The sequence below is a fragment of the Vulpes vulpes genome, chromosome 13, assembly GCF_048418805.1.
Source record: "Vulpes vulpes isolate BD-2025 chromosome 13, VulVul3, whole genome shotgun sequence".
NCBI lineage: Eukaryota > Metazoa > Chordata > Mammalia > Carnivora > Canidae > Vulpes > Vulpes vulpes.
The window spans coordinates 156,095,988-156,113,988 of NC_132792.1; the positions used below are offsets into that span (position 1 = coordinate 156,095,988).

Consider the following 18,001-nt stretch of genomic DNA (forward strand, 5'->3'; position numbering starts at 1 on the left):
TCTCAATCCATTGGCCTTCTTTCCCTCACCAATAGCACCAAGGAGACCTCAGGTCACAGAAGCATTCTTTTTTCGAAGCAGGATTTGCTGCTCTAGATGTGACTCTGATCCCATTGCTAGCCCCACCAGGGTATCTGTGGAAGATTTGGGGCAAAGCTGTTCAGCTTCCTGAGAGTGCTTTTGCAGAGGAAAATGGGTTTGACTATTGGTGGGGGGTTGAGTGTCTTCCTAGTGAATGATACAGGTTGCAAAAAAATAACCAGATAGGTAATTGTGCTTTTTTGTTGTTGTTGTTTTGGTTGTTGAAACAAATACAGGTAGTTTCTACTGATTCAATCAGTATGTCATCTTGCCAACCCCCATTTTGTCATCCTTCCCCTGAATCTGTTTTATCCTCTCTTAGGTAAGAGAATTATTGATTATTTGGGGGGTGGGGATATGATTTTTTTAAAAGCTGCAATGAATATTATAAGGGTGTATTATTTGGAGACTTAAAAAACATCTTCCCTGAAGGAAAAAAATCGTTTAAAAGGCCTACTAACTTGGTCTAATTACTTGAATTAAGGAAGTAGGAGGCTTTTGCACTGACTTTGAACAACTTTCTTGACTTCCTGCAAAGAAGATCCTTTACAGTATTTTTGGAGAAGTTAGTAAAACCGAATCTGACATCACTACCTAGCAGTTTGTGTAGCTAGCAAAGTGGTTTGTCCTTAGGGTTAGCAGAGGAGGAAATTGCTCCCTCTCTGATAAGACAACAGCAAAGAGTATGCATTCATTTCTTTTATTTTTGATTCAGTTTCACAAAGAAAACCTTTTGCAGAGATAACTATTATTTTGCTTTTCAGAAGGACGCATGCTGTTTCATAGGAATACGGCTGATCTCCAGATATGACCATGTATTTGTGGCTTAAACTTCTGGCATTTGGCTTTGCCTTTCTGGATACAGGAGTGTTTGTTACAGGTAAGTACAAGCATATTTATATATCCCTAGTTATTTTTTTTTCTTTGTGGCTGGACATTGGTCTGAAATAGGCAAAAAAATAAGTTAAGTGTTGGTGACTGGAAATGAGGAAGCTCACCATAAAATGGTCAAGGCTGTTGTAGCTCAGAGAGACATGGCTCTATGTGAGAGGATACATTGTTACTGTTTAAAAAGGCATAAATGTTTGGGGAGAAAAATCACAATTTAAAAGAGACGTTGTCTCTCCGTATCTTTGTTTACAAACTGTTTAAGGATATTACAAAAGTAATGCTGTTGCCTAACCCTCAGATACATGAATGTGAATTTATGAAAGCCTAAAGAAATCTTAATGACAAAGCAAAAGAATTTTCATCCTTTTAACAAAAAAATGTTTTTTTTGTTTTGTTTTGTTTTTTGTTTTTTAAGTCGTAATATGGCTTTGGTTGCACGTAAGCCACTCTTTCTTTTTGAACTGGAGTTTGCTTCCTCAAATTTTGATTACTACTAAAATATTTTTGTTGAGTACTTAGCTATATATGATAGTCTAAAATTGTACATCTGGGCATTTAATAAAATATTAATTTGATGCATATTCTTAACACAGATGTCTTTTAAAAGAAGTATATGGTTTTCTTCCTCATAGTTTTAATGATTATTTGCTTTGGAAATTTTTACGGGGCCACCGCCCTTCCTGGGTGATGGGTAAATATCAGAGCCCTAATGAAAAATATTTAAACTCTTAATATTCGTGCAAATGTTGTATTCTATAGGAAAGTATAATGGGGATTCTCAAGAACTCCATTTAAATTGAAGATCTTTGTATACTTATCTTTTAATGGACATTTCTTGAATAGTTTTAGTTTGAGTCATGAGTACATTTCGGTTGATTGTTAAATGTAACTAATAAATTGGTATTTAATATAACTCCTTATGATGTATCTAGAAGCTGTTTTTCATTATCAAAAGGGCATTGAAAATGACATTTTTGTAGGAATTCCAAATAAGTCAAACAAAAAAAGAAAATCTTTGCTAAAAGTCTCGCCTACTGGAATTCACTTTGAAATCTGTTTTTGACTTTCCACCACTCTTCTTTCCTCTGAAAGGCAGGGCAGTAGCTACCTCTTGAGCTTGTTGCTCGTTGATATTTTGTGTAACCAAGAAGAGTGGAAAGTAGCATAAGACACTGTTTTGTTTTTTACTGCAAAGATGGGTTAAATTTTTTTTTGATATAAATATAGCATTTTTGTCTTAGTACAAACAATGCTTAACAAACTATCTTCCTTATAAAGTTAGTTATCATAATCAAATCCAAATTGTAACGAATAATGATTTTAACCGGGTGACAATATGTGTATCTCATAAATCAGAGTGAATATTGATTAAAAATTCCCCCTCAAGAACTATTGTGAAGCATTTCTAAATGAGCACAAAGAATCACTGAAATATTTTGTAGGACACAGAGCAAATCATCATAAAATTTCAGCTCACTCTATTAAGGATTTTTACTGTAAGGAATATCTTTGCATTTATGATCAAAAGTATAAAATTATCTAGAAAACTTTAAATCAATTGTGCCGAACAATTTGTACTTAAATAAGTGGATAGACAGACGTGGATTTATTTTGAAGGATCAAGCTTAACTTCAATTGCTTATGTACATATCTAAAGCAAATTACTTTTTCTAAAAGGTATTGATAGTCTTCCTGAAATTTAAAGTTATTTTCAGAAAATAATATAGGTCTAATTATCTGTGTCTGCAAATCTTGTTTAACATATAGATCTAATTATCTGTGTCTGAAAAATCTTAGTTATCATCTTTGACGTGCTGAGAGACATTTTGTGATTCAATGTATGGTTTGGGAAGTTGTTAATATTTTAAATTATGTATTTTTCCTTATTAGCAACAAACGAGTTTGATTACATGTGTGATTTTAACATGTTAAGATTGAGTTTAGTGATCATAGGAAATAACAGGCTTTTGGGCATCAAGTTTGTATTGTGTACTATAAGGGAATTAAAAAAAAAAACCACAGAGCCAAATGTAGAGAGACATCAACTAATGGATAAATATATGCATAATTCAGATGTGTTATTTAATATCTAAACTACAAGTGCAGGCCAGGCATAATTAACTTTGCCATGGCAACAATGCTGGGTTGAGCTCTACCCAAAAGCTTATAATCTCCTTGCTCTGTGCCTCTTTGCCACGATAACTGGAAACATTTGTTGAAAATTTATAAGTAATTCTAGGGGACAATGATAGTTTTGAGAATGCAGGTAGAGACAAGTGTTCTCTGACTCTAAAGAAGGTGTAATGCCGGGCAAATCTCTCCCTCTATAACATACCAGCTAGAGTATATGAGTTGTGTGAGTTACGAGTTATAACAGTTTAGCTTCACTTCCTGGTCATATTCTCCATTTCCCCAGATACATTAAAGACATATTTCATGTTACAAACGTGTATTATGCCTTGCACATCACAGGCTTTCAAAACAAATTGTGAATTGAATTTAACAAGCAATCTTATTAAGTTCTAAATTCTCCACAATTTAGAGATTTGGGGATGTGAACATTATTTTGTATAAGTCTTTTACAAGTATTTTTCTAATAAAAATCTGCCTGTGATTCTTATCATTGCTAGAATTTGAAATGCATTTTGTTTGAGAAAGGGTAAAGTGCACTTGGGGAGGGGCGTCTGTCTTTCCTATTCCTGTCTCGTTCTATATAACTAAGTAGAGAGGCAGAGAGGTTAGCTTGAGCTGGGTCTTTTCTGAGTTCTGGGCTACTTGATATCCTTTCACCGATGACAATTAACTAGTGTAGGAATATAGATATTTCTATATTCTTCATATAAATATACATATACCTATACACACATTATAGTCTAGTGTTTATGTGTGAGTTATATAACACACACACAAATATCTACTTATCTATCTTCTGGTTCTTCATATTTGTCTACTTTTAAATATCAGGGTTCTATGGGCTTTAATTCTTGGACAGTTTTATTCTTGTTTTCTGTGCTCAGAGTTCCTTACCATTACCTGCTACGTGTTGATGATCCTGTTTCTCATCTCCATACTCATTCCTGTGAGGTGCAAAAAAGAAAAAAAAAAAAAAAGAAAAGAAAAGAAAAAAATCTGAAGTGTATTTAATGCTCCTTGAGTCTTATAATTTTACTTTTTAATAGTCTCTAAAATCTTTTCTTCTTTCTTCTTCTCCCTTGACGTCATCTTAATTCATGCCTTTATCATTTTTTACCTGGAGTATTATTATAGTTTCCTAATCTAACTGAAGTCTCATTCATTTCTTTCTATGCTCTACACCTTAAGAATCTAAAAGGAAGGGAGAAGAAAAATCCCTCCGATAGCTTCTCATTGCCTTTGGTAGCTACGCTAAACACCTCGCCAGAGCGACTGAGTCCACCAATGAGCTAGGAGCTGGGCCTGGAGCTGGGCAGGGATTGTTTTTTTTCTTTTTTCTTTTATGATTCATTAAAATAGAAGCCACAGTAGGCAGTTTCAACACTCTGCTTGGCTTCTGTACACTTCCTCAGGACCTCGAAGGCTCTGTGCAAGTCCTATTTCCTGTTGAATGTTTCCTTCCGTCACTCATGCCACAAAATATCTCCACTGAAATCACACACTTTTTGCCACTCTTCTGTGGCATTTTTCACATACTATTTCAATTTATTGTTGATGGTGGTATTAATATTATTATTTGCCAATCAGTGCGTTTACTTTCATTGTAACCTGTGTGTAAGGAAGAAACTACGTCTTATGACTTTTTCTGTATCATCTGTATCTGATTTCTTACCAGACACTAAAAAAGTAATGGGTGGGTTTCTTTGACAAAACTGAAGATTATAATAATGAGAGAGAAAGAGGAAGAATATGAAAAAAATTCAGAAGTAGAGGAGAGAGAAAGAGAGAAACGTGAGATGAAAAAATTAGCCAGAAAGGGGAAAGATAGAGGAAGTTAGACAATGTCATCAAGATTAAATAGAATAATTTTGGATCTGGATCCCTACGGGCTTTGCCTTTTTCAAAATTTAATTGATTATTTTGCTATTTCCTTCTTTCATCTCCCTATTTTCCCTTCTTATCTGGAAGATCTTCCTAATTTCTTAAAAATCCATAGTTCAGTAGTGTTATTCCTAAATTTTTCTTGGCCTGCTCTTTGGACATTTTTGCTAATGGCATTTCATCTGGTGGGGCCGTTTTGTTCTTCAGGTACAAATGACCATAGGAAGAAAAATAAGGAATGAGGCAGGGAAGGTGATACTCATCTAAAAGGCGGATGAAACACAGAGTCAGGTCCAGTCCTTGCAAGTACAGGCATGGACACTGGTAGTGCTGTGGGACTGTTTTCAAGGGCTCACTCTACGTATTGCGTTGTGTGCACACAGAACGTTTGCAAGGGAGTCTGGGCATCATTTCTTACTAGATAACAAGATAATGAATTTCAATTTGAGTAGGTAGAAAGCAGAGATTTACAGTTAGTTTGATTAATTTTGTTGGTGAAAGCAGAGTGTTAACACAGACAAGGTTTTGTGTTCAGATCATGTATATATGTAAGTCATCTGGGTTCAGAGTAAGAAATTTGTCATCACCAAATACCGTTGATCTTTTTCTGTCATCTTATAAATTTAGGGAAATATTTGCACAATGGAATGGAAATTGAACTTAATCTCAGTTTAAATTTAATTTCAGTCTAGTCTAAATAGCTGTGTCAGTGCTGGATACCTAACTACATACTATTTGCCTATTACTAATGGATTAGTGCTGTGACTTTCATATATGTGAGAAAAATACTCTTTAGGGAAGGATGGAGGAAAAAAATGAAATATTTAAGCTATTTGTTTAGCCATATGATGTGATATCTATTTCTACATAATACTGAAATATATAGACATATTTTGTGTACATGGCTATAACCAATATTTAGATGGGAAAATATCTAATCATTGCCTCAAATGTTTAATATGCATTCATTTTTATATGTCCAAGTGCTATTTCAGTTTCAGTCTGCCTGGAGTCTGGGGAATGGCTACTATTAGCAGAGTATTGTGTGTTCAGGAATAATGACAAAAATAAGAAAAGATAAAGAAATAAAATTTTGACATAAATAAACATAAAGCCAATGTTAGTGAAACATATAAGCACCTTCCATGTGCATTCATAATATCATTAATTGACTCACCTCTGAAAAGATCATCAGCAAGATTATCAATACTTTTATTAGATTCTTCACTGAAGATCCACTCAAACAAACTAACATCTTCCATGGTGCTTAGCTATAGAATACTGTGTTTAAAAAGTAAATGTTTATTTCCTACTAAAAATGAGCCACAAATATCTGAAAATGAATAAGTTATTTTACTATAACTTCAATTTCTCCTGTATATACTGCATGTGTGATAAAACTATAACTACATGCCATGATATTCAAATGAAAATGATTGCCATTCACATAGTTAAAAACTACTTCCAACCAAAACATGAACAACTGCAGGAAAATCATCAGCCCTCCAAAAAGGTGATCTGCTAATGCTGGAGCACAAATCAAGAGCTAAGGGCAATTCAGCATCACACTCACGTGTATTAGAAAATGAACACCTACTCTGGCAAACGTAACAAAAAGCACTGATATGCAAGAAGAAATTCTCTGCATTGTAAATAATAGTAACAATAAATTGTCCTGATAGTCATGAATATAGACTAGAGAATCCTATATAAATAATAATGATGTTAAGAGATGATAGCAAAGGGCCGATATCATAGCAATAAAGTGTGGTCACCATATTTTATATGCCTCCACCTAAAGAAAAAAAAACAGTAATTTGTTGACTGATAAAAGAAATACCAACCATCACAGGAAATGAGTCAGGTGCCATTCTGCATTGGAGATGGCATTTGGATCGAGAAGCATTTTGGAAATCGAATTCTATAAATTATATGATCTCCATTCAAATCATTTTCTCTTTGATATACAGTGTCCTCACCTATAATGTGCTTTAAGCACTAAAAGTGATAACACTTGTGAAAATGCTTTGAAAACTATGAGATATCCCGCAAAGTTGTGCCTTTTACTCATGGGATCCCATAAAATCACAGCACAGAGCTCTTTATCATTGACACATGATTCCAAATCACATCTCTTCCTTTGAGAAACTGGGAGGAGATACAGTTTAAGGCTATGTGACAGAGGAATAAACCCTAATAGATCTTTGAATTCTTTTAACTTTGCACCCCCTGTTTTAGGGATTTTCAGGCTACTCTGGATTCTACCTCTTAAATAGTCTGTAAATCCAACACTTGCTAAAGATTCTCATTGTTTATTGTAACAAGAGCCTGCACTCTTGCCTCCTTTCAATCCATAGAGTTTCCATACCCACCTCCACCAGGAGGATCGATGTAAAAGGGTAAAACTTACCTTTGTACATCCTTCCTTCAGTGGCTCCCAATTGGATAGAGAATATACTGATCCCATTATTTTGATCCCAAGGATGTTTAAGAAAATAAGCATTTAATTAAAATATACCTACATTTATGAGTTTTCCTTGAGAACAGCTTCTACAGAAAAAAAATATCTATTAAGCCAGGTTAATTCTTTGAATATTATTATATAGCCTGATTAAATCATAACCAATTTTTTTCATGAAGAGAATTTTACTAAACTTATGTTCAATAGCATTACTTTTCGTTCAATTTTTATAGTTACTATTAAATTCATGAATCAATTTTTTATCCACATCCAATTTTACTGATTAGAGACTTACGCCTCTGAGAATTTTCCTTTGTGGTTATAATATTTCTAAGTGATTTTTTTGGTCAAATAATACAAATATAAAATTTCCCAAAAATGTTTTAATTCTTCTATTTAGCCAGAAACAACATTACTTGTGTGCAAATTTAGCCATTGCTTCTTTCTTTTTTCTTTTTTCCTTCTTTCTTTCCTTCCTTCTTTTCCTCCTTCCTTCCTTCCTTTCTTTCTTTTTTTTTTTACATTTCAATCTTACACAAAATGTAATGGATCTAATGTAATTATTTACTTCTGTCAATTTTTTTTTTACTTCTGTCAAGTTTTAAATTGGGCCATGTTAGACATTTTCAAATTTATATTGTGTTGAAATTTCTATCAGCAACAATCATTTTGTTATTGAGAGCTCTTTAAGCAAGATTCATTTTGAGATTTTAAGGGTTTTGATTATTTCTCAAGTAACCAATGGAAACTTTAGAAGTACTTACCAGATTGCTATATAGACTAGAACTGTATTTTTATTCTTATTCATGTGCCATTCTTATTAGCTTACACACCTTATGCCAAATTCTTACTAGTTGCTATAGCAAAAATTAGAAGAATCAAGATGATAAATTTAATGTTTTCAATGTACATCAGGGGGTGAGCTCAAAATAAGGTGTCAAATCATTCTATTCTTGTCTCTGCGTTAGGAAAAATAGTTATTAGCATGGTATGCACAACTTTAATTTAATCCACACAGATTTCTTTCTAGCTTTATCTGTAACTACTTTGCAATGTGTACTCTACAGTCGAACCTTGAACAATGGAGGTTAAGGATACTGATGCCCTGCACAGCCAAAAGTCTATGGTATAACTTTTGATTCCTCCAAAACTTGACTACTAACAGCATACTTTTGAACCCAAGACTTAATGATAATATAAAAAAATTGATTAATACATATTTTGTATATCATGTGCATTATATACTATATTCTTACAATAAAGTAAACTAGAGAAAAGAAATGTTATTAGGGAAATCATAAGGAAGAGAAAAAAACATCAACTGTATAATCCTCTTGTAACTTGCATTTTTTCCTAAAAATAGAATGTTTTCTTGTCTCCAAACTGTTGGCCATGCTGTTTCTTCTTCCCTCCACATTTTTCTTAACTGGGTAAATTATAATTGCTCTTCAAACTTTAGTTCAACTGTTACTTCCGCTGGGCAACCCTCTTGGATATTCCTTGCTCTTCCAGTCCTTTCACACATAGGCAGGTGTTTGTCTGCTGCGATGATCCCATGAATAATCCTCTTGGAGAGTTTTTTATTTGAGTGTCTTTCATAGTAGCTGGTGAGCTTATGTAGATTATCATTGGGTCTCTGCTTTATTTATCAATAGGTAGAGAAGTACCCGTGGGTCCTTGGAACTTATTTGTTAAATGGATGGATAGTTGTCTGTATAGTCTAACCCTGTATATAGAAAGTACTTAACAACTTATAAAAACAATTTTAAATCTGTCCTTTTGTTGTTGTTATTTCAGCAAATTATTTATGGTAAAGTTTCTATATGATAGGAAAGCTCAGGAAATAGGAGGAAGAAAAAATTACTTAAAATCCTCGCTCACATTTTTTCTCTTGGTTTCTATCTCTGTTTTGATTATGTGCTATATGTTAAATTGCATATCCCATTTTTTTCTAAGTATACCATGATTATTCTAGGCAACTTGAGAGATACAGAAATGAATAAATAAGAAAAATTAAAATCTCCCAGATTCTCAAAACCCATCACTAAAATCATTCTGAATATTTATTTCACCAGTCTAGCTAAATCTGTTTATTTATTCATTAATTCAATTCATGAACAAATATTTTATGAGTGCTTTCCCTGTATCTTCAGCTGGGAATATCATACTCTATGCCTAGCCTCTCATCATGGTAGTGGCTGCTTGGAGATGGGGTTTTAAATCTTCCAAATTCTCCATAAGCTTTCTCATCAAAGTAATAATATACCTTGCAGCAGATCATTAATTATGTTCTCCATCTTTTATAAATTTGGATTAAAAATTGTTATTTTTAAAATCTACATATAATATACCATTTTAGTAAAAACTCTGTTCTTGCCAAACAACATCTAGGCCCCTGTTCCAACTAGATTTCTTCTTCATGCCTTCAGTTATAGAAGTTCTGAAGCTGCCATTGAGTTGCGTAGATTATTATTAGATATTTAATAAATAAAGGTGGTACATGCAAAGAGGAACTAGCCAAGCGTTCCAATTCCCTTTGGTTTGTTTGTTTGTTTTTTGTGATTTAAGCTGAAAATTAAAGCTTCATTTGGAGAGACATGTTAAAACATACACACATACACAGCATGCAAACTAATCCTTACATTTTTTCAACGATCTTTCATATTAATTTTCCAAGGTCATTGGTTAATAAAGGCTGATATTTCATCCTGGGTCAGTCTGATTCTGGGTCCATTTTTTTTTTTTACACTGGATTACTCAGCCTGGTTAGTCATTAGCCTAGTAACCAGGTAAATGAGGACATGACTACTTGATGATACACAAATCACACCAAGATGAAAGGTGATTGGTAGTGTCTCAGAGGTCATTTGTGTGAAACATACATTTCAGCCCAATGCACCTGATTTAGCTATGTAGGTGAAACTTTGGGCACCCAATCACTTTCATATCTTTAGCAAGATCTAAGCTAAGATTTTGTCTCATAAAAGACAAAGGACATCTTTGATTAATTTGTATTTACTATGAATATTGATGCTGCGTTAATAATGCAAAAGTAATGTTGCCATCATCTTGAAATAGAGCTTAAGAAGGTACACCACTGAGTCTGTCTGGAGGTGGGTGATATGATGGAAAGAATGGATTTTCCCCAACCTAATTTGTTTTTGATATTACATAAAGTGAAAGCCATTGAATAATTTACCAAAGTATCTATATATTTTTTTTTTTAATTTTTGAAGTGCAAGGGAAGTAACTTGACCTTTGTTAAACTCTTTGATCATGGAAAACACATGAGGTTCTCATCTTATTCCAGGAAGTGTAGACACCAGATATGCTTTTTATAGTTATCCAAGAGGCATATTAAATGAATCTGGTAGAGCTATCTTATGGTTTTCTACTTCAGGGACAGGTTGGCTAAAACTCAAGGGGGAGGAAAGAAAAAAATATGTTTCTTGTTTGGTTACTATGATAAATTTGGGCTGTCAATCAAGTAACTTAGGTCAAGTATTCTACTTTAAATTCTTAGACTCAGGTTTCCAAATCCCCCCCCTTTTTTTTTGTTTCAAAACTATGATTTTTAACTTATGCCTAATAAGTCCTAAGTCTTTCTGTCTTTTTAGTGACCATGTTTTTATTTCTAAATTTACTGATGGAACCTTTAGTATGTTCAAGATACATAATAGCTAAGAAAAAATAAAGCAGAAGAATATCAGTTCAGAGTATTGACTGTGAGAGGGAGTGATGATATGTGGGAAGTAGATATGCAAAACAAAAGGGCCAGGGAGCTGACAAAAATAATTTAAAGAGATAATACTAGAAATATTGGATTCAAACAAGCTGTAACCTTTAATATGCTTAAGAAATTGGCTTGGAAATGTTGCCTGGATTCCATTCTGAGCTTTCCAATTGGAAACATTGCCTTTTAAATCCTCAGTTTCCTTATGTATACAATGGAAATTATAGCAGTAGCTATTAAATGAGATAACTTACTCATTGACTTAGCCATTTTAAAAATAGAACCCCTATTATGTGCTAGGAACTATTCTAAGTGCTGACACAGTGGTAAATAAAACAGAAGTACCAACCTTTATGAAGCTTACATCTTAGTAAAAGAGATGAAACCAAGTGAATAACTGAGAAGGGTTCAGATATTGATGAGTCCTGTGAAATAAAACAGTATGACATGATGGAGACAGGCCAAATTGGGGAGTGACTGGCTCTTTAGACAGTGATCAAAGAAGGCCTCTTAGAAGTAGAGTCATTAGGCTGCTAACATTGGCTAACAAGAGTTTAAAGATTTATGTAAAGGAGAACTGGCAGGTGCAAAGTTTCTTCAGAAAAACCAAAAACTTGGTGGGTTCTAAAGGAAAGGAGGTCAAGTGCTTGCAGTATGGTGAGTCAGAGCTAAGTGGTTTGTGGTGGAGCTGGAGAGATATGTAGAAGGAGAAGGTCCTATAAGGCCTTATTGAAAATGGAAAGAATTTGGATTTTTACCTTAAGTATAAAGAGAAGAAGCTATTTGGAAGTTTTAAGCAGAGAATGACTAATCTTATTTCCATGTTAAAGAGACTACTCTGGCTGCTGTGAGAATAGATTGGAAGTGAATTAAAACCTTGAGACCAGTTAGGAGCCAGTTGGATTGATGGAAGAGAGAAATGGGGTGGTATCTGGACTAGGTGCTGGCAGTGGAGGTGGAAAGAAAGGACAGATGTATATTGGATCAAGTGAAGCTTCTGTGTGGAAGAAAAATAGGAAGTTATACAGAACAAGACATTTTTTCCTCCTGAGCAATTAGGATGAGAAACACCCCAGTTGGAGTAGGCAGTCGAGGGTTCTATTTTATTCATATTAATGTTTGAATTCTCATTAGAGATTCAACTTGAGATATCTAGAAGTCAATTGGAGTTAAGAGTGTGGGGCTCATTAGGACTAGATTGGAGTCATACCTTTGGAAGTCACTGTATACAGATGGAATTTAAAGCCAAGGGACTGAATGTGATTCTGTAAAAGGAATGTTTAGAGTCAGAGGACCTAATTCTGAGCCCTGGGACACTCCATATTTGGAGGGGTTGAGAGGAGAGACTAGGAAAAGAAAAGTGAGAAGGGGTAGCCAAAGTGGGAAAGGAAAAAAAATTGTTTTGGATGTTGAGAAAAAGGGGCTTAGCATGCTTGCTGGCATATAATGAGAATCCAGTTAATTTCACATAAAAGTCCGAATTCGTGTCTCTTGAAAAGTTGATTGAACAGTGATTGTGAACGTACTAATTATTGTCAAATATCCCTACTTAACTTTAATACTGTCACAAAAGTATGAAAATAATTTGTAATAATATCTGTAAGAATTAAATATATATGTATGTATGTGTGCATATGTACAACATATATCTCCTTTGCTAGCTTGGCTATTCAAAAAAGAAACATATGACTTAAACTAATTTTTAAAATAAAATCTATATAAAATATATTGAGAGACTAATTAATTAAAAATTTAATTGAAAATGTCTTGGAAAAAAAAAAAAAAAAAGAAAATGTCTTGGAAAGGCAATGTTATGTTGAATCCCTTGTGTGGTATGGTTTGTTTCGATGCACACTGATAGAAATCTTTAAAAGTACTATTTAAGCTAATACATGGACAGGTTAGGGGGTTTGTTGAACACTAATCAGTTACACAAAAGGCTTATCTCTAAATCAAATTTAAAATTTTTTATTTCTTTGAGGTATTTAAAAAATAATTGGTTATTACTTAGGCTTGTATTAGGTAGGACCAAAGAGCCTTGATAATTATACAGCTTACAAATAGAAATTTGTCCTTTTGGGAATATATGTATTTCCAAGGAAAAACTGCCAAGGCTGAAGTTAAAATATGTTCATTTCAGCCTTGGCAGATTTTCTTAAAAGAGATATAGCTGTAGAGCAACTTACTTTTGTACCAAATGATAATTAATTAGTAAGGTAAATTGTTCATTAAAAAGAAAAATAGTGCTACCATGTGCCAGGCACTATGCTCAATACTTTATAAATATGATCTCATTTAACTTAAGTATACATATGCGAATCATTATGGAGTCTAGCTTATACTTGACTTTAATATCAGTAAAGTTGTCAGTTTCCTGATATTTTATCATAGTTTACTGATTATCATGACCTAAAAGGGAATAGCTAATTGTAATTTTTCTTGTTCTAATTTTAAATACTAAAACTAAGAAAGGAGTGAAGAAAGGGAAGTAATAATGAGCTTTTCCCAAGTGCCTATTACTCTGTAGGATGCTTCGCCTGTATTGTGTTATTGAGCTTTATCTTTCTACATTTTGTTTCCAATCGTTCAGAGTATTAAATAATGTTCGGATAAACCTTGGTCACTAGTGTGAATAGCAGAAAACAGAATTATGGCCAGGCCAAAGGAATAAGCAATCTAACTATTCTTGGTATTTGTTGTTGTTAGTATTATTATTATGGTATTTTGCTTAAGTTGAAAATGGGTATGTCAGATGTTTGGGCAGCTTACAATGATCTCAAAAATGAAATCATATTGAAAAGGCTCAGCACAGGAGAAAGTTGTGCGGCTTTCTCTTCCTGTCCTACTTCATTTTCACAAGGAAAAAGCCATAGTTTTAGCACATCTGCTTCATAGCATGTGAGAGACAGAACGAGAGGGAGAGAGAGTTTGAGAGTGGGAGAGAGGGAGAGAGGAAAGAGGTGGGGGGCAGAGGCCAGGAAGGAGAGAAAGTGAATCAATTTTTTGCAGACAATATTTTACTGTGTGGAAAATAGATAATCCTGCATGTAGGCACATGCATAATTTACTGGAATGCAGGAAATCTAGCTGTATGTAGGTAGTAGGGAACTAAAAAGCCTAGGAAACCTCAGCCATCCATTTTAAGATGTGTTAGCTCAATTATGCAAGAAAATGTCACTATTTGGGTTTGGGTTTTTTTTTTTTTTTCCTCCCTATTTTGAGGATAAAAGTTTGAATGAAGGAAATAACTTTCCATCTTGAAAAAAAAAAAAAAAAGGAGTCAGTATCATTTCAATGTGTAGAGCTGTGATACCACACGGCAACTTTAGAACAAATGGAACCCACAAGCCCATCTATAGGTTCAAGAAGGAGAGGTTCTCACACAGAGGGAGATTAAAAATATTTTCAGGGTGATCTACACCAGAAAATCATGAAGGCCTTTGAAATAAAAGATTATCCCTGTTCCAAGAATAAAAGGTGGTTTTATGTGGAGGGCAGCGAGAAGGCACGATAAAGAACTATTGGGAATGCCTAGTAGGAGATCAAAGACCAGTAGAACCTCAAAATTCTGGAAGTGGAACAAGTCAGATACAATATAAGGAGTACTTCAAAGACGAGGGAACAAGAATAATAAAAATATCTTTAGTTGTCAGATGTAAAATTTGTGCCAGTTTTGCCACATTTTATTTTTCAAGGGAACTGTAAAACCAAAGATATTTTCTGTTTACATCAATCTAACTGTGCATATTTTTCTCATCTATCATAATTAGTCAACTTTCCAAAAGAAAAAGAAAAGGCATTATGCTCAGAGTCCAAAATGTCTTTTTTTGGTTATCCTTAATAGAATGCATTCCCTTAAATTTTAATATTGACATTTCTATGTAAAGGGTGGCCATAGAAAATGAATGTGAAATCACATAATAAAGTAGGGTGAAATGAAATAATAAAATGATTGTTGCATTCTTTAAGCATTTGCAAAACTATAAAGGAGTGTAGAAGTTGTTATTATAATTAGCTTCTCTTTTGGTTTTTCACTTTGAGAGTTGGCTTACAAATTGAAATCTCGATTTTAAGAAAATAAGAAAGTGTTCTCATCCTAACTCTAAATCAAAGTACAGAAATATGGAATGTTCAAACCACTGTCAGTGTAGATTCCTATTTTGTAATTACACTACCCTACAAACATTTGTATTTGTTAAAGAGCTAATAGAATAAAGAGAAGAAAGAATCAGTGCAATCTGCAATGCCATGGTTTTGTAGAATCTTTGCTCTGGTATATATTTTGTCAGTTTATGAAAGGAAATGCTTACCATGGACTTTTGTTTTTCTAAATTATGACCTTTAGATTTCAAATAAAAATATATACATAATGATGTTTCTGGAAAAAAATCATGTGCTCTTTATTTTAAATCATCCATTATTCTATTCCTTATTTAATTTAGAATATATTTCTATAACTCCTTTAAAACAAAAAGTAAAGCATGATTCATTTAAAAATCAATTCTGGCTTTCCTTATGCATGAATTTTCTCTGAGGTAGGACTTCTGAAGGATATCAGATACCATAACTTGTCCTTCATTCTAGGCTTCCATTTTATGGGCTGAACATCTGGATTTGATGGCCAAGAAAACATTTCCTTCCGCTGACTTTTCTAATAATCTTCTCTATCAGACACACATGCTTCATGTTTGTCAGTAAAATTGACCTAATTTTCATGTCTATTGTTTTAACACACAATTAGAGAATTTTTACTGGCTAGTTTTTAAAATACATTTTAATTATGTATGAAAATAATATTAAGAGCCAGTCTAAAAAAAGTATTAGAAACACAGATATTTTCCTTTATTGTGGTCATTGATTTAAGATCCACCAACATGTTGTTAAAAGGTCGAGAGGTTAACAATAGTGATGGCACATGGGGCGGATTAAAATTCTTTTTGTGAAAAAAAAAAATTACTTAAATTTTATTTAGTATCTTATTTTCTTCTGATTAAAACAATATAGCTAGTGGAATGAAACACTCTGACATCTAAATTTTCACTCTCTTGTTTTACGAGGAAAGGGGATTTGAAATTAGGATTCAGGGGTTATGTGGCAACACAGGTTACAAGTACTAGTTTGTTTTCAGTGAAGAGAGGACAAGGATACGTTTTCTCTTGTTATCTATTGTCTTATTTTACAATTGTAGCAATTGATCTACTGAACTCTTCAGTCTGCAAAATGCAACAGGTAACAAGCAACTTTGGTCCCTCTCTCGCTCTAAATACATGAGTATTAAAATGAAAAATTTAAAACTGATCAATTTTCTTGCCTACAATATCTAAATTACTAAGAATGAATTTAAAGACCCATAAATACTTTGGGGAACTTTTATCTCAGGAAATATATCAATGGGCTATATCCGTCAAACCCAGTCAGTAAATTAATTAACAACACTACTATTCAGAGGCAGATTTTCTCTTTATTTTTAGTCTTTGTATTGCAGGTATATACTCAAAAGAAGTAAATATACACACAGGATATAAAAGGACCAGAAGAACGTGTCTTCACATTAAAACAAAAGACAATGAAGATGCCTTTTATTTTTAGATAATGCATTTAAATTTTATTATATTCTTCACTATTTACTGAGAGTCAAGAATTGTACAAGACATAGGATTCTATCGAAGTAGCAATGTTATTTCCTGCCTGTATTTGGGTTTGGATTCCTAGAGAAGAAACTTTAAAGAAAGAGGAAGAGAATTTGGAAATTTGGAGGCTACAATAATACAAGCCAACAATATTTACACAACAGTGCAATTTTAGGGAAAAAGGAGACTAGAAATCATCTAATGTAACTCATCTATTTTACAAAATAATAGAAAACTGAAACTCAAAAACATCTAATGACTTGTCCCATGTTTTACCAAAAATGAAGGGACTTCATTGGTCCAGCAGTCCTCCAGTGGATCACGAGGTTTTACCCATTTATCAAGTTTGCCTGATATAATGAAATGAGTATCAGATTAGACTTTCTGGGACAAGTCTTGAGTCCTTGGTCTATCGCTAATTTTTTTTCACTAGACTTAGACTCTGACATGTGGTGTTGGATACGTTATTTAACTTAATTAAACCTCAGTTTCTTTTTTAATGAAATGAATTGCTGAGTTCAGTTGCTCAGCCTTGAATGGACTGCTATGTTGGCTTGGATAAATGAGCTGTCCTGAGGATGTTTTGCAGTATCCCTGGCCTTGCAACTGGATGCAGTACCTCACCTCCTTTCTCTCTTCCTGCAACAGTCATGACAACCAACAAAACATGTCTCCATCAATGTCCCTTGAAGACAAAATTTCCAGCCCTCACCACCTTCCTTTAGAAACACTAATTTATTTGAAATCATTTCTTTAGGACTTACCCAATAATAACACTGTGCTAGTCTAGAGTATATGCCTAAGTCTTGGGTGCTTCATTAGAAAGTGCTTGCTAAGCATTATTCCATGAGGTTTGTTGTGTACTTGTTACATTGACCAAAGGGGGCATCCTATAATTTTTGGAAACAACAACAACAACAACAAAAAAAAGATCAGGGGGGCCAGGATGGCTCAATGGTTTAAGTGTCCAATTCTTGAACTTTAGCTCAACCTTGCATTGATCGCAAGGTTGTGAGTTCAAGCCCCACTCTGGGCTCCATCTTGGCATGGAGCCTACTTAGAAAAAAAAAAAAAAGATCAGAAATATTCACAAGTAAGAAACTTAGCGTAGCAATGAAATATTAAATATTAGGAAGACTTAACAAAACAATATCAAAACTATTCAATGTAATTGGCATAACTTTTTCACGT

At 33.6% G+C, this 18,001-nt stretch overlaps 1 protein-coding gene across 8 annotated transcripts in view; it reads left to right on the forward strand.

Annotated features, from left to right (window-relative positions):
• Positions 1-553: 553 nt before the first annotated feature.
• Positions 554-18,001, forward strand: part of PTPRC (protein tyrosine phosphatase receptor type C) — a 125,778-nt gene continuing 108,330 nt past the window's right edge. For 5 of the 8 annotated variants that reach the window (XM_072733437.1, XM_072733436.1, XM_072733440.1 and 2 more), the window contains exons 1-2: positions 630-764; positions 846-961. In XM_072733437.1, the coding sequence (XP_072589538.1) occupies positions 889-961 (73 nt within the window). In that variant the 5' untranslated portion in view covers positions 630-764; positions 846-888. Of the gene's footprint in view, positions 765-845; positions 962-18,001 lie in introns of all 8 variants that reach the window. The other 3 variants (XM_072733438.1, XM_026017983.2, XM_072733435.1) reach the window with 3 other exon arrangements.